Raw genomic sequence first — 25,170 nt, 5'->3', positions numbered from 1 at the left:
CCACTCTCTGGGAACAGCTCCATCCCACCTGCAGCCCTTCAGGACAGGCCTCCCAACCTTGGCCTCCGAAGGATCTGCACCTGAGCTAATTATTTCACAATTAGCTTGGATTTTCACTTGGTTTTATTCTAAAGTCCTTTCATTCCCCCTGACCTGCGAGACCACAACCCATTGCAGACATTGAAATGCCAGTTATACCAGCAACTCTCTCCAGATCTGCTCTGCAGCGGGCGTTCAGGGGATCCGTGAGAATTGGTGGATGATAATTGCATCTTTATTTTCCTTCTCCTCTAACTAGAATTTAACACTTCCTGTACTTACGAATGTCAGCAATAAGCCGCAGAAGTTTTAGCAGAACCTGTCATTTTGTCCAATACAAACCATATTTTCTTATCACAGTACAGCTGTTGCGAATCATCCAAAACACTGTTTATGCTCCTCACTACTCTGACGTTACAGACGTTCTTAGACGTCTGTGTGAAGAGAGCAGCGCATATACTACTGTTCCAGGAATATTTTGATAGCGTTTTTGATATAACTGCTTTCTTTTGTAAACCTATGCATTTCATTTTTATGCATTTCAATACATTATACTGAGACAGGATTCGTGGACTTCATGAGATGCCAAAGGTGTTCATGGTGCCCCAAAGCCTTGTCACCCCTGTGTCACAATACTGTTGCTAAGGCATGCCAGGGACCCTCTGGGCGGTGCTCTGGGGCACAGGGGAGAAAGCCGGTGTACAATACCTCTTTTTTTAAATGAATGATTTGGAGTTCCAACACAATTATAGAATCATGGAGTGGGAAGGTCTTTAGAAAGCCTTTATTGCAACGACTTTCAAACGTCTTGGCACAACTCATGGCAAGAAGTACATTTTCCTTTGCAGCATATTACCTGCGTATGTGAAACAGGTTGCCTGTTTGTTTGTTTAACATAATTTTACCATGCATGATGAACTCTTACATCTTCTATGCTATTTTTTTAAATCTGTTCTATTTCATTTTGGGGAGATGATTCATTGAATTTTTATTCACAACTATAATGCTTGACAAAAGTTGAGTTAATACCCAGTTTGCTTCAATTGGAAGTGAATAGTAGCAGATTTAGAAGCAAAGAGACAGAAGGGTGAAAGCCTTAATATTCTGACAACAGATAAAATTCAAAGGCAAAGAAGTGATCAGTGTGCTTTTAGAATACTCTAGAGGTGGGGGATTTAATGTGCAGAAAAGAAAAAATATCCACATAAGCCCAAATCATACAAATTAAAATCCACTTTACTTACGTAGTTGGAGGCACTTCTGATAGCCACAATTTTATCATTCTTAAAGTGGAAGTCTTCAAAAATACTTCTTTATATTCAAAAGCTAAAAGTCAAAGTAAAGATGGTCCAATTACCCTGGTTTGGGAGTGGTCACATCATAATCAGTCTATTTTCAAAAACTAGAGAAACCCACAAATTTTGCCAACAAACACAAAGGGGCAGATTGACCAAAACTAAGCGACGGGTTGTGCAGAAAGACAGCGGATTACTCGTGATTTCTCTAACAGCCAGTGCTTTGCAGACCGATGTGAAGGCCTTTCTGCACTTTAGGAAACTGGGTCCCAGGGTTGCAAGTTTAATTTTCTGTGGGATGAGCCTGAACAGGGTCCACTCAGCATGTGGGTCAACGTAATGGGAATTGCCCCCAGTTTGGAGGTATAATTTGTCTGTTCTTTCTCGGCCTTAGGAGCAAATGTCCTGTGGTCAAATATATCCAGAATGGTTACAGGAACAGCTTGATTTTTAGGATGCACCACATAAGAATTTTGGCAATTCAGGATGTCTTGAAGCCTGCTCGCTTTGACCCGAACTTTCTAAACTAGTGACATGCAGGGGATCCACTGGGGCTGGATGAAGTTTCCATGGCCCAGGAGTCACTGAAGGAATTACTGAGGACCAGACAACCGGCCCTGGGAGACTTGTGTGTGTACTCAGCAAAGTTCACGCCCCAAGGTGAACTTTATGCCGCCCTGTGAATAAACTGTTGTGTGGCCTCACAGTTTCCTGAAATCGACGGTACACCTGCAGACCGCCCTAATAAACTTGACCCGTGAAGCTCTAACTCCGCGGAAAAAAGGACTGGGAGTCCTCTTGGCTTCTACCCCAGTTTTAATCAAGAGAGACTGCTATCTGTCCGGGGGCTGGCCGGCACAGAGCTGGCCCTTCAGGGGCGCCCCCAGACAGCCACGGCCCTGCACCGCCCTCCGTCCCGGGTGCGCGACGGGCGGCGCGAGGACGAGGACGGTGGGGGTCCTGCTTGCCACGGTCGAGTAAAGGCTGGCCACAACCTACTAAATGGAAACCTGTCGCACACAGGTTGTGACTTGCAGGTGGAAACACAAAACTCTATGTCACCGAAGGTTTCTTAAGCATCAGCACCCCAGGAGTCGTCAGGTGGCGTCGAAGCTCAGACGACAGAGCGGAAGAAGCGGAAAGGCGAGAGCCTGCCGGGCGGGCGCGGAGACTCACCGCGGCGCGGGCGGCAGCGTGGCGCCGCGACGGTAGGGGGCGCTGCGGCGCGCGCCTGCGCCCTGGGGCGGGGCCGAGGCTGCGGGAGCCCCGCCCCCCCTCCGTAGCTCATCGCTGCGCGACGCCGTCGCTGCGAGCCTCGCGTCACCAGTGCGGCGGCGTGCGCCCGGCAGGACGGTGGTGAGTTGGCGTGCCCGGTGGTCGGCGATGGCCGTCTCTGGGGCCGCCAGCGGCCGGGACCGGAGGGCGGGTGAGCGAGGGTGCGCCGGAGGGGCCTCCAGGCTGGTTGCCCAGGGGCGCTCCCGTGGGCGCCGGGGCTGAGAGGACAAGCAAGGGGCCTCGTCCTGCCTCCTGAGACCGCCCTGGGCAGCCTCGGGGCTGGGGCTGGTGTCTCTGCGGGAGAGGTCTCTCTTACGGTAAAGGGGGCCTTTCCAGTGCCGGGCCGTGCTGCCCCCCGGGCAGCGAGCTTCCCATCACCGGACAGGTGCAGGCACGCCCGTGTCGTCTGTGGGCTCCCGACCTGCCCGAGTAGCAGAGCGTGTGCGGTGCTCTTTGGCACACGGGGGGCGCGCGGTGACCGGCTGAGGAGAGTGGCGGAGGAGGCTCCGGGGGCCCCTTAGCTCTGAAGTTGCTTGTTCCACCAGGTGGTGTCGCCTGGTAGCCTGTGCTGTGGCTTGTGCGCACCGTTTACGGTCCCCGCGATCCCGGGGGCGCTGCCTTAAGCTGTCGGAGGCGCTAACAGGGACGCCGGGGCGGGGGGCATTCGGTGAGCTAATGTGTGCGCGCGCGTGCGTTCACAGAAGCACGCCTTCGTTTTCAGGAGGCTGGCTTCTGGGGAGGGGGTTCCTGCAAGCCTTCCCGCTCTTGGCTGTGTCCCCCCGCTGCTAAACGCGAGATCCGCTTGGACGGGGAGAGGGCAGGCCTGAGCTTCCCTGGGCAGCGAACCTGGCCCAAGCTCCTCACGCCTTCCCTGCTCTGCTCTTGGCTCACAAATGAGTTAACACTACCAACTTGATGGAGGTCTTCACAGACAAGGATTATGTAGGAATTATTAGTTTTCCTGTTATCCTTGGAGCATCGCGGTGGCCTTTCGGGGTTTACGGATTTAAAGCAAGTCACCTGAACGTGGATGCCTTCGTTGTATGGTCTCTTCTGTCCCTGGACAGAATTGAGGGGGCATGAACGTGGATGAGAAGAAAAACTGCATTTTTAGGTTCTGTAATCTCTAGCAGAAATTTAGCATTTCCTCCGGTTACGGACGTAGGCAACAAACCACAGTATTAACAGCGTGAATTTGTCAGCAACAGAAATCACAGCGGTGCCGTATCTTAGGATACTGTGTAAGCTCGTCACAACATTGAAAGTATTGTGATCAGACTTGCTGCTAGACCTTGTTATGTAAGCTGTTAATAAACAGCTATCACAAATTTAATTTTCGTATTTTGGTAACATTTCTTTTAGGTGTGCAGTTGATCTTTCTTATCCTCAGACTCTGTATTTGCAAGTTTGCACACTAAAATTTATTTGTGGCCCCAAATCATTACTTGCAGCGCCTTTGTGGTCTTTCACGGACATGTGCACGGTGGTGAAAACTTTGAGTCCCCAGACACATTTTCAGCTGCAGCAGAACAAGGGCACGCTCTGCCTTCTTGTATCACCTCTCTCGTGTGAACAAGGGTCCTTTTTTCAGTCTATTTAGTGTCATGATTGTTGCCTTTTTGTGCTTTTTGTTGGTAGGATCACTGTTAAAATAGCCCCCAAGCGCAGTGTGAAAGTGTATGTTCCTTAGTGCACCTCGTGTGAGGTTCCTATGGAGAGCGTGCGTGTGTGCAATAAGCTTCTGTTAGGCATTGAAATGATGTATTGATCAGGACCCTAACCCAGGATTTCTCCTGGGAGCAGTGGGGTCCATATTCGCTAATTTGGTGTTCCTGATAACTTCATAGAATATAAGAGCCTCGAGTGACAAGCAGTGACTCTACTTGGTTCCCTTTCTGGTCCTATGCATTTGCAAAGTCCTGAGAAGGGTTTACAAGGCTGCTGGAGGGTCTAGGGCACACACATGAAATATGAAGAACCCTTACAGCCTGAGAAAATACACCTATTCTTATTTTTTTTTAAAAGATTTTATTTGTCAGAGAGAGAGAGAGCACAAGCAGGAGGAGTGGCAGGCAGAGAGAGAAGCAGGCTCCCTGCTGAGCGGGGATCCCAATGTGGGACTCGATCCCAGGACCTCGGGATCATGACCTGAGCCGAAGGCAGCTGCTTAACGGACTGAGCCACCCAGGCATCCCAAAAATACGTCTATTCTTAAAGGAAGTTTGTGTTTAGTTGAGCTCAGTCCTTGAAGACTTTGGGAGATGTGTCTCATTCACATGCCTGTTGGCTCTCGTGGGCATATTTGGCTGACATCCCTTCAGAGACTCTAACCACTTTGCTCCCACATACTTGCTTCTTGAGTTTTGAATAAATAGTATTTGCAGTTAAAAGGACCTGTGGTTTTATCTCTCTGAAGAGCAGCAAGGGATGGAGACTGGTCCCTGTCTATAGTCAGACTTGGGGAGAGGAAAACATGGCATGGGGTAGGTGTTAGTTGACTCCCTGGGCTCCAAGGGAAAAAGAAGATCGTACCACCCTGTAGGGCTTGTGAGGGGGGCCCCTGGGGCTGATCTCTGCTCCAGCAGAGGGTTGCCTTATTGTCTTGGTAAGGGGAACCTCCTGTATCCCCCTCCCCCTTACTGAAGCCCTGATGTTCCCACAGAACCGTCTGGCCTATAGCCTTCATCCTCGGTTAAGGAAATGACCAACCAGGTAAGGCCTGTGGTGAGGAGAAGAACCGCAGCTGGTCTCTTTGGCAGGGTGAAGGCCAGTACGAGGTCTGGGTGTGTAGTCAGGAGACTAGCATCTGATTCCTGCTCTGCTCCGGAAGTGCTGGGGGACACTGGGCACCTAGTCACCACAGGGTTAGGTGGCGCTGTGAGATGTACAGCACCAAGAGGAGGATTATTTTGGCTATCTAAGTCTTTCCACGGTTGACGGGGGGATTGAGGAAAAAAATTTGGACTCGGGAGTCTGGCTGGCTCAGTTGCTAGAGTGCGCGACTCTTGATCTCAGGGTCATGAGTTCAAGCCCCACACTGGGCGTAGAGCTTACTGAATTACAAAAAAAAAAAAAAAAACAAGAAAGAAACAAAAATCAGAAAGAGAGAAATCTTTGTAATAGGATTAGGGACAATGGTAACAGTTTAGGCAGGCTGTGTGGTTTTATACAACTGCAAAACTTAGGCTGGAAACTGGATGCAGAGCCTCCTGTGATCCGAGCAGGGAGTGCACGGGATTTATCAGTCCCCTCGGGATGGAGCGAGGAGAGAGTACGGTTTCTGTAAGAACTGATTTTTTTCTGGCACGGTCAACTCTGCAGTCTCGCATGAGCAGGAATCAGGAAGCTTGTAGGATGGGTGGAGGGAGGGCAGGCGGGGAGCTAACCCAGTGGGGGGTGGGGGTGAGGTGGGTGCCAGGGGGTGTTTTAGGGAGGGGATGGGATACCTCTGAAGTCTGACCACTGGTTTAATGTGGCGTCTGTTCTTTTTTAGTACAGTATTCTCTTCAAACAAGAGCAAGGTAAGCAGCCTGCCTGTTGAAGGAGATTCACCTGTGGAAACTGTGTCATCCCTGGTGTTTTGGGTCTGCTGACCTGACACGCAGTCCCCACGTGTACTCAGTTTGCAGAAGAATCAGCAGACGCAGCTGAAAACAGATATTTACAAGCAAACTGCAACAGAAGCCCCCACACAACTCACTGGAAAGAAAACGCGGGAGTCACATAATAGACTGGGACACTCCAGGCTAAGGGAAGCTTTTCCGCCCGAGAAAGATGCAGCTCTGAGCTTCCCAGCTATCAGGGTGACAGAGGGAACCAGTAGAGCCTCAGAACGTGCCCTGGGGTCTTTACAGTGGTTTCCCCACTTCAGACAAGTGCAGGGGCTCCTGCAGAGACCATGACCTTGCGCAACAGTGTGTGGGGATGGCTGGAGGTGCAGCTTGCCAGGGACGCGGGGCTTCATGTGGGCCTCGTTTCTTCCGCTCTAAGTAGCTGCCATTTAGATGGTCTGAAGTTTAAACCAAAAGCATTCTTCCAAGTTAGCTCAGATGGGTAACTGGCTAGTCAGGTGTGCCAGTCAGCAACCCAGCATGCAGCTCATGCCGTCCGGGCAGCTCGCTGGTGGGCTCGGCTCAGGTGGGCGTCGTCATTGCAGCTGCGTGTGAGTCACAGCTGCTCAGTGCCCAGTATTCATGTCGTGGGGAGGTGTCCCTCAACTGTCCCCACGCGGCGTGAATAAGGCTCCGCGTGCACCTGCGTGTGTATGCACCTGCATGGGGCCTGCAGACCCCACAGTCAGGCCTTCAGATTTAAGGTGGACTTGAGTTCATAGAGACACCGGCTTTGAATCCCAGTCCTGCTCCTTCTTATTCTTAGCTTTTGACTTTGGGTGAGTTACGTGGCTTCTCCAAGCCTCTGATTCTTTGTCTGTAAAATGAGGATATTAACAGTACCTACTTCATAGGGTTGTTGTGATTAATTGAGATAATATTCATAAAAAGTTAATGTAGTAACTGACTCATTAAGCATAGGAGACATTTGTGACAAGAGACAGCTCGAGTATGCAGGTGCTTATTCTCAGACTGTACTGTTTGCAGTTGAACTGCCTGCTGGCTCCCAAGGGTCCCTAAGAGATGAGTCTTACCAAGTTTAGGTCTTTGTTGGGGGGGTGGGGGTGGCCTGCTGGTTTCTCTAGTTTCAGCCAGGTGATAGGCACTCCTCACTGAGGCACACAGGTAGCGTGCTGCAGTGGGAAGAGCATCGGATTGTTCTGGAACTCCCTCCCTCCCTGGTACACCTGTGATCTGGGGCAGGTGTTGTGTGTGCCTCTGCAGTTCTGATAAAAGCAGGAGGGAAAGCACTTGGCAAGACAGTAAACCAGGTGGCCGGTTTCCCGGCGGTGTGACCTCAGAGCTGGGGGAACAGCACTTCAGCCTCCTTTCAGCCCATGCAGGGTAGCTGTTGCATGAGCATTTTTACACGAAGTGCTTTCTCTTCTAGCCCATGATGATGCCATTTGGTCAGTTGCCTGGGGGACAAACAAGAAAGAAAACTCGGAGACAGTGGTCACAGGATCCCTGGATGACCTGGTGAAGGTCTGGAAATGGTGAGCACCCTCTACCCTAACAGCCTTGGAAATTGGGGTCTAGGGTTTTTCTCTTAGACTCCCAAGTTGCAATCAGGAAAGCATTAAGTGTTTTCTAGGCAAGAAGGCAGTAGCATTATGGTGGTTTAAAAAGGCAGCTTATTTTTTCCTGACTTGTTTTCCTCTTACTCAGTGTTAAGGCCTATAGTTTAAGAAAAAAAAGTCCCACAGTTAAAACTTGGCTGCCTTTAGTGTTCTGTGCTCGTGGGTTCCTCTCCAATTCTGCATTTCACAGACCGTTGGTAATGGGAGCAGGGGGTGGGTCATGGGGGCCCAGAATTTCAGATGCTGGTAGAGCGTGTTTTGTGTGAAGAAACCCATTTCTCTGTCCCCCGCTGAAGGTCTGATGAGAGGCTGGACCTACAGTGGAGTCTGGAGGGACACCAGCTGGGTGTGGTGTCCGTGGACATCAGCCACACTCTGCCCATTGCTGCCTCCAGTTCTCTCGATGCTCATATTCGTCTCTGGGACTTGGAAAACGGCAAACAGATAAAGTCTATAGATGCAGGACCTGGTAAGATTTTTACTTTTAGGGAGGATAATAAACACTCACAATCCCTTTCAAACCTCTAGGGATAGAAGTTTTACAGTTCAGAATTGTTTGGGTCTGAGGGGGTAATATGGGTGCATGGACTGCTTAAAATACCTCAGCAACGAGACAGGGGTTTATACGTCTGTTTGGTTTAGGTTTTACTGCCAAATAAATTTTGGTACTAAACCTGTTGAAAAACTCACAGTTTTCAGAGGCTTTAGATTTTAGAATTGCCAGTTTGGGGTTGTGGACCTGAATTCGGATGGTCCAGAGCTTCTCTGTTTGCCATATTCTGATTTGTTACGTGCAGTGCCTAATAGAGGTCTCGAATGTAAGGGACTGTGTCCTCTTAGATCTGTATCATGGTAATCTCTGCTAATCATGATTACAGGACCTGATTCCCAGCATTTGATAGATATGGAACTTCTAGAGTAACATTTTTTTTAAGTACTGTAGGACAGCATAATCTTGTCTATTAGCCTTAATAAATATCTGGGGTAATAGGAATTAATAATGATTTCAGTGGGCTGGATTAATGTGGAACGAGCAACACGACATCTCAGGCTTCCTTGGAGCCTTCAGTCTACTTGTAAATGACCGCATAGCATTCACCATCAGCTGGAATGGGTGATGACCCCTAGAGAGCCACCTGCCTCTGTGGCACACCCTTCGTGGGTGGGTGCCACAGAAGGTGCTTAGGTGTTTCCTGAACGTAGTCCCCTTGACGGGAGTCCCAGGTGGATTTGGCCTCCCACTGGTTACGCTCAGTAGCCACCACAGGCTGTCTGTGTATTGGAAAGAGTAATAGTCCCACGGCTTATAGGGAAGCTCGGTTGTCTAGATACTGAGTGCATTTCCCCTTGGAAGCAATACTTCATGTCTATGATTCTTACTACTGGAAATTTTTAAAGAATATGCATGCCTAGACCCTATTTGCATCCACTGAAGCAGTTTTCAGGTTGTGTGGATGGGGTTACGTCTGTGAAAAGAGCTACCCGGACACTGACTTCCCAGGTGATTGTCTTTACCTATATCCTTACCTGCTGACATCGCTCATGGAGGACTTGGGGCCCCAGGCCAGCCCCCAAAGTCTGCGAAGACACAAAGCCGGGGAGAGGAGGAAGAAGCAGATCTGTTGCTGCCTTTTTACCTTGGACACCTAAGCCTTCCCCAGACCCATGATGCTGAGGTCATTGTGGGGCTTTGTGGCCCTGGGCACGCTGCAGTTGAAGAGATGAGTTCTGGATTGGTTCCAGGGCAGAGGACCGGTCTGCCCCTAGCTTGCCTTCCCTGACACACAGTGCCCTAAACATCCGGTATCGGCTCCGTGTGTGGCAAGTGCATGTGGAAAGAAACAAGGTACAGAGAATTGTCAGAGGCTTGGATTTACTTTCTCTTTAGACAGGAATCTGGTCCTTACACAGCAGTTACTTGGGTAGTAAAAGCAGGTGCTGCTGTTGACAGCTAAAGAGCAGCTAAACCATCCGAAGGTCACACTGCTCAGGTCATGAGTGTGGGGACACCGACACTTACATTGTGCCTGTCTTGAAAATATGCGTGGAGGATGTGGACCACCACAAACAACAGGGAGAAGGGAAAGAGAACGTCCCTGATCCTGAAGAAGAAAGTGAGGACGTGGAAGGCCGTGAAGACAACAGGGGAGCGCCTTGTGGGCACACCAGCCGTGCTTCCCGGCACTCAGGTGCTCGGGATGAGCATCCACGCCATGAGACGGGCAAGACGCCCGAGAGTAAAGAGCTGCTCTCGGTGACGAGGTGGAGCTTAGTGATTACAGCAAATATCTATTATGCAAATATTGTAAGTCTTAGAGCGTGGGAACAAAAATTCCTTGAATTTTGAGCATAAGGATATTTGACATGAAAAATCCTGTACTGTAAACCATCTAATAGGGAAATATGAAAATAATTTAGGAATGTTATTTTATTAAACTGCAAGGAATTCAGAGCAGATTTTCTAATAACCATTATTCCTTAAACAATTAAATGGGAGTAAAAAAGCATAATCCTGTTGGAATAAATGCTAGTCATTAGTAAGGAGAGGTTAAAAAGCAGCTGTTTGAGAAATTGCTTACAAATGCTTTTTCAGATCTTCTTGGTTAATTGAGCATTTTTTTTTTTTTTTTTTAAAGATTTTATTTATTTATTTGCGAGAGAGAACGAGAGACAGAGAGCACGAGAGGGAGGAGGGTCAGAGGGAGAAGCAGACCCCCCGCGGAGCAGGGAGCCCGATGCGGGACTCGATCCCGGGACTCCAGGATCATGACCTGAGCCGAAGGCAGTCGCTTAACCGACTGAGCCACCCAGGCGCCCTAATTGAGCATTCTTGAAGTTAATTTCCTTTTTAAAACATATTTCAGGAGAAAAGCGATAGAGCTAAATTATGTATTACTCTTTTAAATATGTGCGTTGAAATTTGCAAGAGACTGTTGTTTTAAAACACCTTGGGAGATGGCGCTGGCCCATCTGTGCTGGGACCCACTGTCTGCCACGCATCAAGTTTGCAGCGGCCTCTCCTCAGTCCGGTGGGCTGGGAAGGGCCAGCCCTCTGCGAGCCGTTCCCAGGAATGAGGCCAGTGACTTTGGGAGGGAGCCTTTCTCTGCTTTCCCTTTGATCTGGCGAGCACTGTCCTGTCGGGGCGGGGTGGCAAGACTTCGGGCACATTGCTGTAAAGAGTGCACATGGGCAAAGGGACAGGCAGGCAGTGGGCAACTGGATGACTCCCTGGCCTCTAGGCCCTGACCCCAGAGGCCCCCAGAGCTCTTTGGGATTGCACTGAAGAGCTTCTGAGTAGCCCAGAAAATAAATGCCACACTACACCAGTGTGTGTTCCCAGATAGAAATCTCGAGCCGTCGCTTGCCCCAGCCGCATAGGAGCCTGGAGACCCCTCCGTCCGGCTGAGGACGCACTGCGATGCGCAAATCACACTGGAATAGAGCTCTTGAACTAAGTTGTATGGTGTAACTGAGAAACCAGGTGATTGTTCCAAAACAACAGTGCCTCTTTCCAGTCCTTGTTAATTTGTGGTAAATACTCGGTCATATTGTAGTTTACCTGGAGAGTATTTGTGTAGTCCATCTTCGTTTATTGACCGCTTTACTGAGGTGAGCTTTCACTTCTGTAATTGCACTGTAAAGTTAACCCATTGTAAGTGTTCAACGAGTTTTAGTCTCTGGGGTTGTGCGGTCGCCACTGCAGTTCTGTGCCTCAGAAAGCTCCCTTGTGTCCGTGGAGAGTCCGTCTGTGCTCCGCCCTCAGCCTCAGGCAGCCACCCATCTGCTCTCCATCTCCGTAGTTTGTGTAGGTGGGATCATGTATCTCCTTTCTGTAGCATCATGTTTCCACGGCTCGTCCACGTTGTGGCATGTCAGCAGTTCCTTTCTGTTTTGTTCTGCCACCCACCACTTGACGGACACTTGGATTCTTTCCCGTTTTCTACTGTGTAAACATTATAGTGCTGTGAACACCTGTGCCCTAGTCTTTGTGTGGACATACGTTTTCATTTCTCCTGGGTATATAGATACCCAGGAGTGGGACTGCAAGGTATTGTGGTAAGTTTGTTTTCACTTAAGAAACTGTTAAATTGGGGCACCTGGGTGGCTCAGATGGTTAAGCATCTGTCTTCGGCTCAGGTCATGGTCCCAGGGTTCTGGGATCGAGCCCTGCATCGGGCTCCTGCTCAGTGGGAAGCCTGCTTCTCCCTCTCCCTCTCCTACTCCCCCTGCTTGGGTTCCCTCTCTCACTGTCTCTCTCTGTCTGTCAAATAAATAAATAAAATCTTTAAAAAAAAAAAGAAAGAAAGAAACTGTCAAACTGTTAAGAAAACAATCCCACTTACAATTGCACCATAACCAATAAGATACCTCTGAGTCAACCTAACCAAAGAGGTAAAGGATCTGCACCCTGAAAACTATAAAACACTGATGAAAGAAATTGAAGACGACACAAAGAAATGGAACAACGTCCCATGCTCATGGATTGGAAGAACAAAATTATTAAAATGTCTATGCTGCCCAGAGCAATCTACACTTTCAGTGCCATCCCTATCAAAATACCATCAGCATTCTTCACAGAGCTGGAACAAATCATCCTAAAATTTGTATGGAACCAGAAAAGACCCCAAATAGCCAAAGAAATGTTGAAAAAGAAAACCAAAACTGGCGGCATCACAATTCCAGACTTCAAGCTGTATTACAAAGCTGTGATCACCAAGACAGTATGGTACTGGCACAAAAACAGGCACATAGATCAATGGAACAGAACAGAGAACCCAGAGATGGACCTTCACCTCTATGGTCATATAATCTTTGACAAAGCAGCAAAGAATGTCCAATGGAAAAAAAGACAGTGTCTTTAACAAATGGTGTTGGGAAAATGGGACAGCTATATACAGAAGAATGAAACTGGACCACTTTCTTACACCACACACAAAAATAGACTCAAAATGGATGAAAGACGTAAATGTGAGACTGGAATCTAGAGAACATAGGCAGAAACCTCTTTGACCTCAGCTGCAGCAACTTCTTATAAGATACATCTCTAAAGGCAAGGGAAACAAAGACAAAAGTGAACTATTGGGACTTCATCAAGATAAAAAGCCTTTGCACAGCAAAGGAAACAGCTGACAAACCCAAAAGACAACCCTCACAATAGGAGAAGTATATGCAAATTTCTTACCAGATAAAGGGCTAGTATCCAAAATATGTAAAGAACTTACCAAAACACCCAAAGAACAGATAATCCAATCAAGAAATGGGCAGAAGACATGAACAGACATTTTTCCAAAGAAGACATCCAAATGGCCAGTAGACACGTGAAAAAATGCTCAGCATCACTCGGCATCGGGGAAATCCAAATCAAAACCTCAATGAGATACCACCTCACACCAGTCAGAATGGCTCAAATTAACAAGTCAGGAAACGACAGATGTTGGCGGGGATGCGGAGAAAGGGGAACCCTCCTACACTGTTGGTGGGAATGCAAGCTGGGGCAGCCGCTCTGGAAAACAGTATGGAGGTTCCTCAAGCAGTTGAAAATAGAGCTATCCTACGACCCAGCAATTGCACTACTGGATATTTACCACAAAGATACAAATGTAGCGAAAAGAAGGGGCACCTGCACGCCAGTGTTCATAGCAGCAATGTCCACAATAGCCAAACTATGGAAAGAGCCCAGATGTCCATCGACAGATGAATGGATAAAGAAGATGTGGTCCATATGTACAATGAAATACTATGCAGCCATCAGAAAGGATGAATACTTGGCATTTACATCGGCGGGAATGGAACTAGAGGGTGTTATGCTAAGTGAGTTAAGTAAGTCAGAGAAAGACAATTATCATATGATCTCATTGATATGTGGAGTTTAAGAAACAAAGCAAACGAGCAAAGGGGGGAAGAAAAGAAACAGATTCTCAACTACAGAGGACACACTGCTGGTCACCAGGGGAGGTGATGGGGGATGGGGGCAATGGATGATGGGGATGAAGGAGAACACGTATCCTGATGAGTGCCAGGTGATTAAAATTTTAAAAGAGAGAAAAGAAACTTTAACTATTTTTCAGAGCGGCTGCACCATTTTATGTTCCCACCAGTATGTGAGGATTTTGGTTTCTCCACATCCTTGTTAACACTTGGTATTGTTCTATTTTTATTAAAAATTTAAGAAGCCCTTAAGCTAAATTGGTAAAGAATTAGCATCTTAACTCATAGGTTTTTGAATCAGGACATTGTTTCTAATTTTTAAAAACTTACCTTTTGATAAAACTTTAAAAGTCTTAAAAATTAAGGTCACACCTTTTCTCACTGTATTTTTTTTTCCTTCTTTTTCTCCTGTTCAGTGGATGCCTGGACTTTGGCCTTTTCTCCTGATTCCCAGTATCTGGCCACAGGAACTCATGTGGGGAAAGTGAACATTTTTGGTGTGGAAAGTGGGAAAAAGGAATATTCTTTGGACACAAGAGGAAAATTCATTCTTAGTATTGCATATGTAAGGAGACATTGCTCTCATTTCTCTCCCCAACTCCGCAATGTGTACTTCCCGCCCGTGGCAGGGCTCCAAGCGGGCAGCTGCTGTCTGGCTTGGCGGGGCCTGCAGCGAGCAGGAGCGCTGCGTGTTTGGTGGGGACGGCCTAACCATATGGAGTCTCAGATGTCCTCCACATGTTCTCTGCACAGAGCCCTGATGGGAAGTATCTGGCCAGTGGAGCCATAGACGGGATCATCAATATTTTTGATATTGCAACTGGAAAACTCCTGCACACGCTGGAAGGTATGGCTCATTTTATTTTGTGCAGACTAGGTTATCAGATCACAAAGGACGAATCGGTCTTTTATTAAAATGCTACTAAATGACAGATGAGCTTTAGATTTGCAAAATAGTGATCTCAGTTAGAAATCTGAAATGCCTCCAAGTCTTGGTTTTGTCGTCTAGTTATAACCTGGATGTGCTGGTTCTGGTTCCAGTGCTAAGTGCTTATTTTGGTGAACGGGCTTACCTTTTTATGTGTTAATGTATCTCAGCCATATGAGTGTTTCGTTTCTTTCCTGTTTGGCTCTACAGAACTTTGTGATTGGGAAATGACTTTTTGTCAAGAAGTTGAAGGTGGATGACAGCACTGTGCCCGCCCCCTGCGCCCGCAGCCTCGGGGTGTGGGTGGGAGGGAGTCTTCCACTCTGCTTTTCCTACTAGTTTGAATTCTGACCAAGTGAATACATTGCCTCCTTAGTTTGTATCACTTACCCTACAGCACAGGATTTGGTGGGAAACGGCACCCTGTTCATCTGTACAGATCAGAGTGTATTTCTTCGTGTGTCCATGTCTGTAGCAGAGGAGTTTTTCCCAAGCCTCATGTGCTGAGGTCCAGCTGGTGGGGGAAGGGAACCGAGGAGAAATGGCTCCTGGAGGGGCCTGGGTTATGTGGATGTTTCTAGAACACTGGGAGGAGGGGTCCATGCAGTCATTCCCTGCCCTGACAGAAGCATCAGTGATAGTGGTCATTACCAGGGACGCCATCAGTGGGGAGCCCGTGATTTGCCAGATTAACAAGGGCCTTTGTGAATTTCAGGCCACGCTATGCCCATCCGCTCCCTGACCTTCTCCCCGGATTCCCAGCTCCTTGTCACTGCTTCAGATGATGGCTACATCAAGATCTATGACGTGTAAGTTATCATGCCGACTCAAGGGTTCTCGCCCGGGACCAGTGCCCTTCCTGTCTCCCGCTGCTTGGAGGAGTCCTGGGTCGGGCAGGGACTCGTGTGCAGGGTCCAGGCATTGCTCCCCCGTCCACACCCCTGTCCTTGAACTTCGAATGTCACGGGCTGCCTGCTAGGATCAGTACTTCCTTCCTGTTTGCAGTCATCCCGTCTCTTGTAGGGCTCACGGATTTTAAGTTCCTTCAGGTTAGTCAGTCGTGTATGGAGGAGGAGGCAGAACCACTGGCGGTCGCTGGCCCAGAGTGATGGCAAAAACGTGGACATCCAGCAAGCTCTCCTCCGCCCTGCCAAGGGGGCTGTCGGTTTATCCACCAGCTCGCTGCAGGTCTAGATGAAGGAGCCTTTTTGTGGGTGGTTTTGACCGCAGGTGTAGGAGTGAGGGTCATTCTCTTCAGGTCACGGCTGCCTTTGGTTGTAAGCCTGTGTGAGGCCCCTTCCTCCTGGGCTTCCCCCTCAAGCCTCCCCTGGAAGGGGATTGATTGGTGTCCTTGACCCTTTGACTCAGTACTGCGGTCTGTGGCTCTGGCTCACGGCTTCCCAATGTGGCCTCCTGGTGCCCTGGGTGCACACGGCACGCTTGTCCGTGTCCACCTGCCCTGGTCCTGACCGTTTGTGTGCGTGCCCTCGTGTGGGCCTGTGCGGGCTTTCCCGGAGCCTGCGCTGGGAGCAGGGACACTGAGGACAGGAGGTTGTGTTCAGGGCAGGGGAGCGGGCTCAGGAGGGAAGCCTCTGCCCAGCTGTGCTGGCTCGTCAGTCCCAGGGCCACAGTCAGCCGTGGCCAATGCCTCAGTGCCCGACTCTCTGCACAAGGCCTTCGTGGCTGTGGTTCCGCCTGCCTCCCGACTGTGGGTGACTGGTGTCCCCGGAGGGCAGAGGTGGGTTCCTCTGAGGCCACGCATCCTCCGACCCGCCTGCGATCTGCTCTGCTCCTGGGGTCACCGAACCTCCATCAGGCCTCGGGATTGTTCTCCTCAGGCCTTTGCTGCTTGGATTTCACTCATTTGAAAGTAAAAATGGCTTTCGTAATTAGACCCATCTTGTTCTTGGTTCAATTAAACATGGTCTGTCCAAGCCACATCTGTTATGGAGAGTGAACCCTGGCGGCTCCCGGGACAGGAGGCACCGGCCTGTGTGGAAAGGGCGCTGGCGTGCTGGTGGGCTCGGAGCCCGCCACTGTCCTGAGGTGGCCGGCTTGCCCCTGCTTCTGTCTCCCCATCTTAGGGATTGTCTTGCTTGCATCCTACTCTCTGCCATGGGGGAAAGCCACACATTTTGTGCTCGTGTTCCTGTAAGACTTTGTTTCGTCTCCAGTTTGTTTGACACTTTCCCGTTTCAGACAACACGCCAATCTGGCCGGCACGCTGAGCGGCCACGCATCGTGGGTGCTGAACGTTGCCTTTTGTCCCGACGACACTCACTTCGTTTCCAGGTACATATGATTCTTAGCAGTTTCTTAAATGCTAAGAAGATGAAGATTGTCTTTTATGAATTGCCTTAAGATTTGAAGATGGTCTGACCCTTTTTATTCCGGTAGACTTTGTTTTCTGCATTGGTTTTGTGGGTTGTTGGGTTTTTTTTAAGTTATGCAGGTAGTTGTCCTTCGCTGGAACAAAGGTGGATTCTTCGGAACAGTTCAAGTTTTAGTTTGTCCTTATAAATCTAGGCTTCCACATGTAGTGACTTTTGGGATCCCTGTGTTCCAATAGTAATTTAAACTACGTAAAGCTGTGTGCAGATGTTGTGCCTTTAGATCCCAGTGTCATTCAGGCTGAGGACAGCCAGCTTCCTAGCATTGCACAGAGTTCCAGAAGCCTCTTCATTCAGAAGCGGCTTCACAGAGACTTTAACAGGCCCCCTCCGACCCGGAAACAGGCACACGTGTCTGAGACTCCTGGTGGGAACCCTGGGATGAGGGCTGGGCAGATGAGAACTTGAGGGAAGTGGCCGCTCTGTGCGCAGGAAAATCCACCAGGGAGGCCAGCACCCGGAGCCCCCTGGAGCCCCTGCTGGTCACGGTGCACACTGGTGGGCAGAGTGTAGGTGAGTCAAGGAGGGTGGAGTTCCTGGTCTGATTCCTTCTGACTTAAAACCAGAATGCAAACTGTTTTGATACTAATGTTCCCTTTTGCACATAGTTCATCTGACAAAAGTGTGAAAGTTTGGGATGTTGGAACGAGAACGTGTGTCCACACCTTCTTCGACCACCAGGATCAGGTACGGCAGAGTTCACATTCGCGTTCCTTGTCTGAGCACCAGCGACACCTGTCCCTGTTCTGACCTGCTGCTGGGCTGCTCTCCCTGCATGGGTGTCCATCAGCCAGCATCCCGCACACCGTCTGCACAGTCAGCCTGGCGAGCCGTGAGGTGTGATGTCCCTTTGAGGGTCAGGACACACAGCACTAGCCCCACGGCCGTTCAGTGCCTTCGGAAAATGCCCTGGTGCCCGGGGCGTGCTGGGAGCACTTTTCCCGGTGCAGCCTGCCATGGCTGGCTCGGAAGGGCCTTCCTCAGGAGTGCCCATTGCCCTGGGGTGCCTGGGTGGCTCAGTCAGTTGAGCGTCTGACTTCAGCTCAGGTCACAATCTCAGGGTCCTGGGATCAAGCCCCACGTCAGGCTCCCCACTCAGCAGGAAGCCTGCTTCTCCCTCTCCCACCCCCCCCAGCTCATACGCGTGCGCTCGCTCTCAAATAGTTCTAAAAAAAATCTTAAAGTGCCCATTGCTCAAACACACAGCACTTGTCATTTTTGGAGCTGTCCACAAAAGTGATTTTTTTTTTTTTTGAATAACATAACTGAAGCCATAAATTCTTATAGGTTGTTTGGGTTTTAGCGACATTGGTAACTTTTGCTTCAGTCTTTAAATGGGGGAGGAGGGGGCTCTATTCTCCCAGGAGCCTTTTTGTCTTTGCCAGTGTGGATGTGAAAGGAACCAGGGCATCCGTACTGTGCCCAGGGACCCCCGGGGCTCCAGTGAAAGGAAGGGGTCCATTCAGTCAGTCCGCACGGGGCCTGGGCTCCTGCATTTCTAAGCAGGTGCAGGTGAGGTCCATGCTGCTGGTCCCACCACTTTGAGTAGCAAGTCTCAGGAAAGTAGTCACTTTAGATAAAATGCCCATGGCAGTAAAAAGTTGACTTTTAATGTATTTTTAATGTTTCTATGAAAATCCTGGGTTTTTTTTTCTTAAGTAATCGGTATGTACGTCCAACATGGGGCTTGAACTCACAACCCCAAGATCGAGAGTCACACGTTCTACTGACTGAGCCAGCCGGGCGCCCTGATGGTCTCCTCTTTGGAATGCAGCTTAGTTAACATAATTGTTCATGCTCTTTCACATCTAGTCCTAAATCATTGCTAATGAAGTTGGGGGGATTTCATCTTGATATTCCACCTCTGAACTTAACATTTCACTGTGAGAGTAAATCCTCCCTGCCGGCTTGTTTCCCTGCACGTGGGGCTCAGAGCATGCTGCCATCTCAGAAGGGTTGTTTGGGTGGAAGGGAGGTCATCAGTCCACCCCATGATGACACTGGACTCAGGGCTAGAACCCCCAGTCGGAGTCAGAGTGACAGGCTGACCCAAACTCCAGCCACGGCAGTTTTGTCAGGAAGGTGTGGCTGCTGATTTAACACAGCAAGTCAAACCAGTGCCCCATGCTGCCTGCTGGTCCAGCTCCGGGGACAGGCAGGCTCCAGAGGCCTCCGGGAACAGACGGAGGATCACGGGCTGGGGGCAGGGCACAGGAGTGAGGTGACGCCCCCGGGTAGTGGTGGGCCTTCTTTCTGGAGACGTGAGTGACAGCCCATGCTGGTCCCCTGCAGATGCCAGCTTCACGGCATGCAGTCACTCCCCAGATTCCGAGACTCCGGAAGGTTTACGGAGTATGGGAGGTGAGGGAGTGATAAACAGTAGCAATGCAAGTGCCTGGTTAAGGACAAGGGCCCCCTTCCCGCTGGCTCAGAAAGCACAACAGCCCTGTCTCACTGGTTTTCTAGATTCAGTATAGTGAGAATACAAAAGGATGTTTGTTCATAAACAATAAAGGCATTACAACTTTTTTATTTTTGATTTACAGGTCTGGGGAGTAAAATACAATGGAAATGGCTCAAAAATTGTGTCCGTGGGCGATGACCAGGAAATCCACGTCTACGACTGCCCCGTGTAAACACCAGAGTCTCGCAGGCTGGTGTGTAGATCACGACATTCCTTGCCTTTCTAGCGTTTATTGGAGCAAAAACAAATTTTGTAGATACAGGATCAATCTTTTCATGTTCTGTTACTGGAAATGCTGTTCATACTTGAACATAAAGTGTTTATAACACCAACACCGTGTTCATGAACGGGCTTTTTCAGCTGCCCTGTTGTGGGTGGGAGAGTGGGAAGAGTACCTACCTGCCCCAGAGATGATGCGATCGGGCAGTCACCGAACTCCCAGCTGAGAAGTGCAGGCTGGCTCTCCAGAGGGTTGAGCCCCACAGACGTGGGGACAAAGCAGCTCTCGGTTTCAGAATGGGGTCCTGAAGGGAACAGGGTCTTTCCCCAGGTGGGAATGTTCTGGAGTCCTGCCTATCTGGGTGTCTGTTGGATACCCTGAAGACCTCACCTGCCGCACCCGACTGACTTCAGGCAGGGCTGCGGCCTGCGGTGGAAGAGGCTGCCTCCACGGCATCCACAGTCTCCAGCCCCGCCTCCGTTACCCCTTCAGTGGGGCCTGTGTGGAAATGGTTCACACTCTGAAGCTTGTTGCTTTTTATTAACGACTTCATATGCCTGTGAGGTCGCACGTTTGTCCCCCAAACCCATCGCCCTCAGGATGAAGCCCGCGCCCCTCTCCTGCCTCTTGGCCTCGGTGGCCCTCCTGTAACCAGAGCCATGGACGTTTCCTCCCCCCAGCGTCGGCACTCACCCCCACCCCAGGTACCAGCTCCCGTCCACCAGTGTGAGGCAGGCTGGCACTTAACGCCCTCGGGGGGGCTCGAGAAAATGTAAACAACCAGAGCCGTTTGTCTCTCATCCCAGCTCGGGTTTGATTTCGAAAGGACAGATGTACAGGTGGAGTGAGTTTGAAGGAACACCCTCCAGGTCCTATGTCCATGCCCAGGAATCTGGAGCTGAACGGAGACCCCCATCAGCAGTAGCTCTGTGGTGCTAATCAGGAAGTCGCGGCACGGACAGGACTCCGTGGAGTTGTCCATTTGTACACGGGTTTTCACACAGGCTGGGTTGGAAGAGTAGGTTTTAGATCGGTCCTGACCAATGGTCAGAGTGGGCGCTATTCTGAGCAAGTGGCACCCGCCCACGTGGGTCCTGCTGGAGCCCGGTCCCCCCCAAGCCGGCGCACCCCGACTGGGGGGCCTCATGGGCCCCTCCACCCTCCTGCGGCAGCCCCCGGTCTGCGTCAGACTGTCCGCTTCTGCAGAACCAGGGGAGGGCCGCCCGCTGGGAGTGAAGCAGTGAGAACTGTCCCTCCGGGCAGGCGGCCCTCGCCACTGTGCCCAGCAGAGCCCGGGCAGCGCGCTTCTCGCCAGAACCGCGTCCTGAGCAGGAGGCCCCGCGCCCCATGGCCGGGCAGCCAGAGGAGACATCTCTGGGAGGGGGTGCAGACGGACGTCTGCCTCCCCAGCCAGGCTGCCGCTCCTGCGGCCTGAGCCGCAGCCCGGAGGCTCCGTGGCCCACGGGATGTCCTTTACGGTAAGCACTTTGGTGGAAGAGTGTTGCAACGACTGCCAAGAGAAAATCATCACAACCGCAAGCAACAAGGTGCGGGGCCCCAGGCAAACCGTTACGTCAGCGCTGCGTTCAGAGCACTGGTTTGTCCTCACCACCAGGCCGGGAAGCTTCCGGAAGCCTCCGAGAGATGCTCATGCACCCACTACAGCCCCAGAGCAGCAGCCCTGCATGGAGCAGGCCCTGGGGCCCAGCCCAGGCCACAGATGTGCTTTTGCCTGGAGGAGCGTCATCTAGAGTCTAGATTCAGCAGCCCCGGGAGGGGCGGGGGCAGGGGAGCCGCGCCCGCAGGCGGTGCCCAGCGCCCTGCGAGGGGCCGCACTGGCCGCGACCCGCCGACCCGGCCAAGCCCCCAGAAGCAAGTGTCAGTGCGGTCACGGGCCTCTCAAACACGTACTGAAAACGTAAATAAACAGGTTCCATATGCAGACTGCAGATGATTTACACTTGAAACATTTAAATATAAATTAAGCCATAACTTAAGTGACAACCAAAAGAAAAACAAAAGAAAAACCAAGAGACGCTCAGCAACTGAGAGGGCTGAACACATACACAGGACACGCCAGACACGAGGCCATTAGGCGATGCCCTTTTCATTGTGCCAGCGTTACACTCGGGCGCGCTAGTCCTCCGGCCGCTCACGCCGTCTGGCACTGCACCCCGGCCCGCGGCCCGTCGTCGTCCTCCTCCTCGTAGGCCTCCCGCTGCTGCCGCCAGTTCTGCTCGCTGGGGTTGAACTCCTTCAGCTCCACCTGGTCCATGTCGTCCGTGACCCTCACGTGCTGCCGCGGGGGCAGCAGGGCCTCCAGCTGCGCAAGCTTGTCTTGAGGAAGCCAGTGTTTCTCGGGAAAGACGACCTGTGGAGGGCGAGGAGCGTCGGCTAAGAGCAGCCGTAGCGGCTGCCCCTCCCACGGAGGCGCGCCCTGACCCAGCCCGCAGCGACAACAGTCAGGAACTTACTAGAAACTGGATGATCAGAGTCCCCTTCTCCAGGGGTGCTTTGTAGATGGGCATCCCTTCGTTACGCACACACCTCAGGTCACCATGCTTTATCACCTCGCCTGCCGCAGAGAAGGTTCGGTTACGGAGCAGGAAGACGGGGGTGGCCTGGCGGCAGACCCTGCCCAGGCTCGGGGGAGGGGGGGCATGCCTGGGGCAGCACATCGGGGCCTCCGGCACAAAGCACAGTGGTGTAAAAAACGAACCAGGAATCCGAAACACTGGGGTCTGGGAGCTGGAAGCGGTCCAGCCCACACTCCGGGGTCTCCCACGACGCACTTTCAAAAGGCATCACAGGGTTTAGGCCCCAGAGCTCCAGGGTTCTGGCCACGTCTAAAGATACCATCTCCCCCCAACATAAAGAAAGGGCACAAGGGTCTCTCCAGAAATAAGCTCTTCAGCTCAGCAATGAAAACGCACAGAGAAGCGAGCAAGCGTGCAGAAAGAGTAGGGGCGGGGAGGGACGGCAAGCCCCGCTGCAGTCTCGTCAGGGGGAAGCACTGAGGACCCTCTCTGGGGTCGTGCAGGAGCGCGGGGCCTTCAGCCATCCTGTGTGTTGGAAAGTTCTCCTGTCTCCGTTCCTACCCCTCATGCTTCTGCCTCTGACTGACTGGGGGCTGGGAAGCCACACGCGGAGGGCCCCCGACCAGCTGCCAGGGCACCCTCCCCACCGACCCTGAGTCTCCGCATCCTGACAGCAGAAAGAGGAGACAGCAGCAGGAAAGGAATGAGAAAGAAGCCCAAACGACAAAAGACAGTAAAGGAAAAGGACAGGACACAGAGAAACCTAAATGAGCAAAAAGAACAAGAGAAGTCTCCAGCAGGAGGGTCTCTGAAGCCCTGGCCCTTCCCCGTCACGACGTGAGGAACGGGGTCTCTCCTCTGCCCCGGGTCACCGACGGGGCGCTTCCTGCACGCAGCAGGACGCTGGGAGCCCAGCCACCCACCAGCCATGGCCAGGGAGGAAGAGCCCTCCCAAAGCTCCCCACAACACCCTCAGGGCCACAATCAGGGCAGGGGCCGCATGAGCAGGCCCCGAACTCACACCTGCTCGAGACCTGCCAACCCCAAAGTTCTCCACTCAAGTAGGGGAGGAACCTGGGGGCCTGGGGAGGGGTCGTGTCTCACGGTTTCACGCGAGTGTTACACTGCAGCGCCCCAACAATGGGCAAATCACGTATGGGGATCCTGGTACTGTGTTTATTTTTACAAGTTTTTATCAGAAAGGCCTGGGTGTAGAATCCATGTCCTTTTATGTCCAGAGAAGGAGAAAACCGCGCAGAGAGAGAGAAGCGGCAGAGAAACAGAACAAGGCCACGGGAGGGAAGCAAGCGCAGAGGCCAGGCGGCTCTGGGGTCCGCTCAGCTCGCCGGCCGCTGGTGCCCTTGGACAGGCGGCTCACGTCCCACCCCAGCCCCGACAGATGCCCCGGTGGTGGTGAGGGGACCAGAGCAGCTCTGCTCCCGGCCAGCACGTCAGCCACCACCGCCCCTGCCCAGACGCGCGGAAACGGACGAGTGACCTTCATGTTACCAGAGGCGGCTTCAGGTCAGGCCCCCGGCCCGGCCCCTCCCTTCGCCAGTCGGCCTTCCTCCGGCCTTCCCGGCAGGCGCTCTGCTGCCCGCAGGGGTGTGGGGCGCTCAGGCCCTGGAGGCCCTCGCGGCCCTCGGGTGCTGCCCCCACCCGCGTGTGTGTGCAGACGGACGGGTCCCTGCGAGCAGCCGAGGCTAAGCTGACGGGCAAGGTCTCGGGAAAACGGGACTTCAGTGTCCCCCACGCGTCACTGGCAGCACCAAAGCTGGAGAAGCATGCAGGTGACAGACCACCACCGCCTGTTACCGCTCTTTTCTCACCAAACTAGGATTTTACAGTTTAAGTTATGGTGCTCGACCCCGAGATTCCTGTTGGAGGCTCTTCCCCCTGACTCTGAATTCTTTTTCCCTCGGAGAATATTTAAACATTTATCATAAAACTCTCCAGTCGTTAGCAAAGACTTTGAACTTGGGAGAAAAGGAAGTGGTGCTAAGCCCCGGCTCGCAGCACCCACCCAGCACAACAGTCAACGCGAAAACGTTACCCGACTTGGACGTGATGACGAGAACTCGATCGTCCAACGTTTTTATCGTCTTCTTGAAGCCACAGAGGGCTTCAGAAAGCTGAATTTTCATTTTCATGATCAAGTCGTGGCCTCGCCTCTGAAAGACACTATGATCCTTCTGATCAAGCACAATTATGACATCACCAGGCTCCAGCTCAGGCTCCTGATCTCCTTCTCCATGAAACAGTATCTTTTGCCCATCTTTCATACCTATGAGACATCATCCTTTCTGATTAGCATCTCTCTTAAAAACCGTACTTTCTACAAAGCTGCGAACACCGCACGCACTCCTTTGGGGGCTTTTACTCATCAAACCTCCCAACCTCGTGGCCACGGGAACCAGAGCAGTGGCTGGGATTGCCACGAGAGAGGCCACGCCGTCCCCGCACACCCGCGGTCACCACCCGCTTCCTGCTGCACGCACGGGGCATGGCTCTGGGGGCGCGCACAGTCACGGATGCTTCAACAGACATCCTTTAAGGGCGCCCTTTTGGGTGTTGATTTGTATACTTTGGTATACAAATGAGGGGAGGGCCGTACTTGGGAGAATCTGGGCAGCGGGGAGAGGCCCGTGCAGCAGGGAGGGGCCCAGTGCAGCGGGGAGGGGCCCAGTGCAGCGGGGAGGGGCCTGGTGCGTGAAGGAGGGGCCGGGTGCGCGGGGAGAGGGGCCTGTGCAGCGGGGAGGGGCCCGTGCAGCGGGGAGGGGCCCGTGCAGCGGGGAGGGGCCCGTGCAGCGGGGAGGGGCCGGGTGCACGGGGGAAGGGCCGAGTGCACGGGGGAGGGGCCGGGTGCACAGGGGGAGGGGCCCTGCGGCGGGAAGGGGCCGAG

General features: G+C 51.8%; 2 protein-coding genes across 3 annotated transcripts in view; one reads left to right on the top strand and one right to left on the bottom strand.

Moving 5' to 3' along the window:
* Positions 1 to 2,650: 2,650 nt before the first annotated feature.
* WDR61 (WD repeat domain 61) lies at positions 2,651 to 19,843 on the top strand. 2 transcript variants are annotated; one of them, XM_021680704.2, is made up of 11 exons: positions 2,651 to 2,690; positions 5,272 to 5,321; positions 6,103 to 6,130; positions 7,611 to 7,716; positions 8,097 to 8,269; positions 14,146 to 14,294; positions 14,483 to 14,576; positions 15,373 to 15,466; positions 16,857 to 16,949; positions 17,656 to 17,734; positions 19,594 to 19,843. In XM_021680704.2, the coding sequence occupies exons 2-11, from the start codon at positions 5,310 to 5,312 to the stop codon at positions 19,681 to 19,683; spliced, it is 918 nt and encodes a 305-aa protein (XP_021536379.1). In that variant the 5' UTR covers positions 2,651 to 2,690; positions 5,272 to 5,309; the 3' UTR covers positions 19,684 to 19,843. The 2 variants fall into 2 exon arrangements, with proteins under 2 accessions (XP_021536379.1, XP_021536380.1); XM_021680705.2 differs by having other exon boundaries at positions 2,670 to 2,760; positions 19,594 to 19,837.
* A 1,044-nt stretch (positions 19,844 to 20,887) lies between these two features.
* The window catches only part of DNAJA4 (DnaJ heat shock protein family (Hsp40) member A4), a 7,109-nt gene continuing 2,826 nt past the window's right edge, over positions 20,888 to 25,170 (bottom strand). Inside the window, exons 3-5 of the mRNA XM_021680703.1 lie at positions 24,322 to 24,552; positions 22,206 to 22,306; positions 20,888 to 22,102 (exon numbers count right to left, since the gene is read on the bottom strand). Of these exons, the coding sequence (XP_021536378.1) occupies positions 21,884 to 22,102; positions 22,206 to 22,306; positions 24,322 to 24,552 (551 nt within the window). The 3' untranslated portion in view covers positions 20,888 to 21,883. The remainder of the gene's footprint in view (positions 22,103 to 22,205; positions 22,307 to 24,321; positions 24,553 to 25,170) is intronic.

Source organism: Neomonachus schauinslandi, chromosome 9 (genome assembly GCF_002201575.2).
Source record: "Neomonachus schauinslandi chromosome 9, ASM220157v2, whole genome shotgun sequence".
NCBI classification, from domain to species: domain Eukaryota; kingdom Metazoa; phylum Chordata; class Mammalia; order Carnivora; family Phocidae; genus Neomonachus; species Neomonachus schauinslandi.
Note: the sequence above shows the minus strand (reverse complement) of the source record. Positions and strands in the feature narration are given on the sequence as shown.

Bases quoted from the DNA above. Each gene is read 5' to 3' on its own strand.
- WDR61 (XM_021680704.2), top strand. The intron at 15,467-16,856 runs GTAAGTTATCAT...TTCCCGTTTCAG, and splicing joins TACATCAAGATCTATGACGT to ACAACACGCCAATCTGGCCG. The intron at 17,735-19,593 runs GTACGGCAGAGT...TTTGATTTACAG, and splicing joins TCTTCGACCACCAGGATCAG to GTCTGGGGAGTAAAATACAA.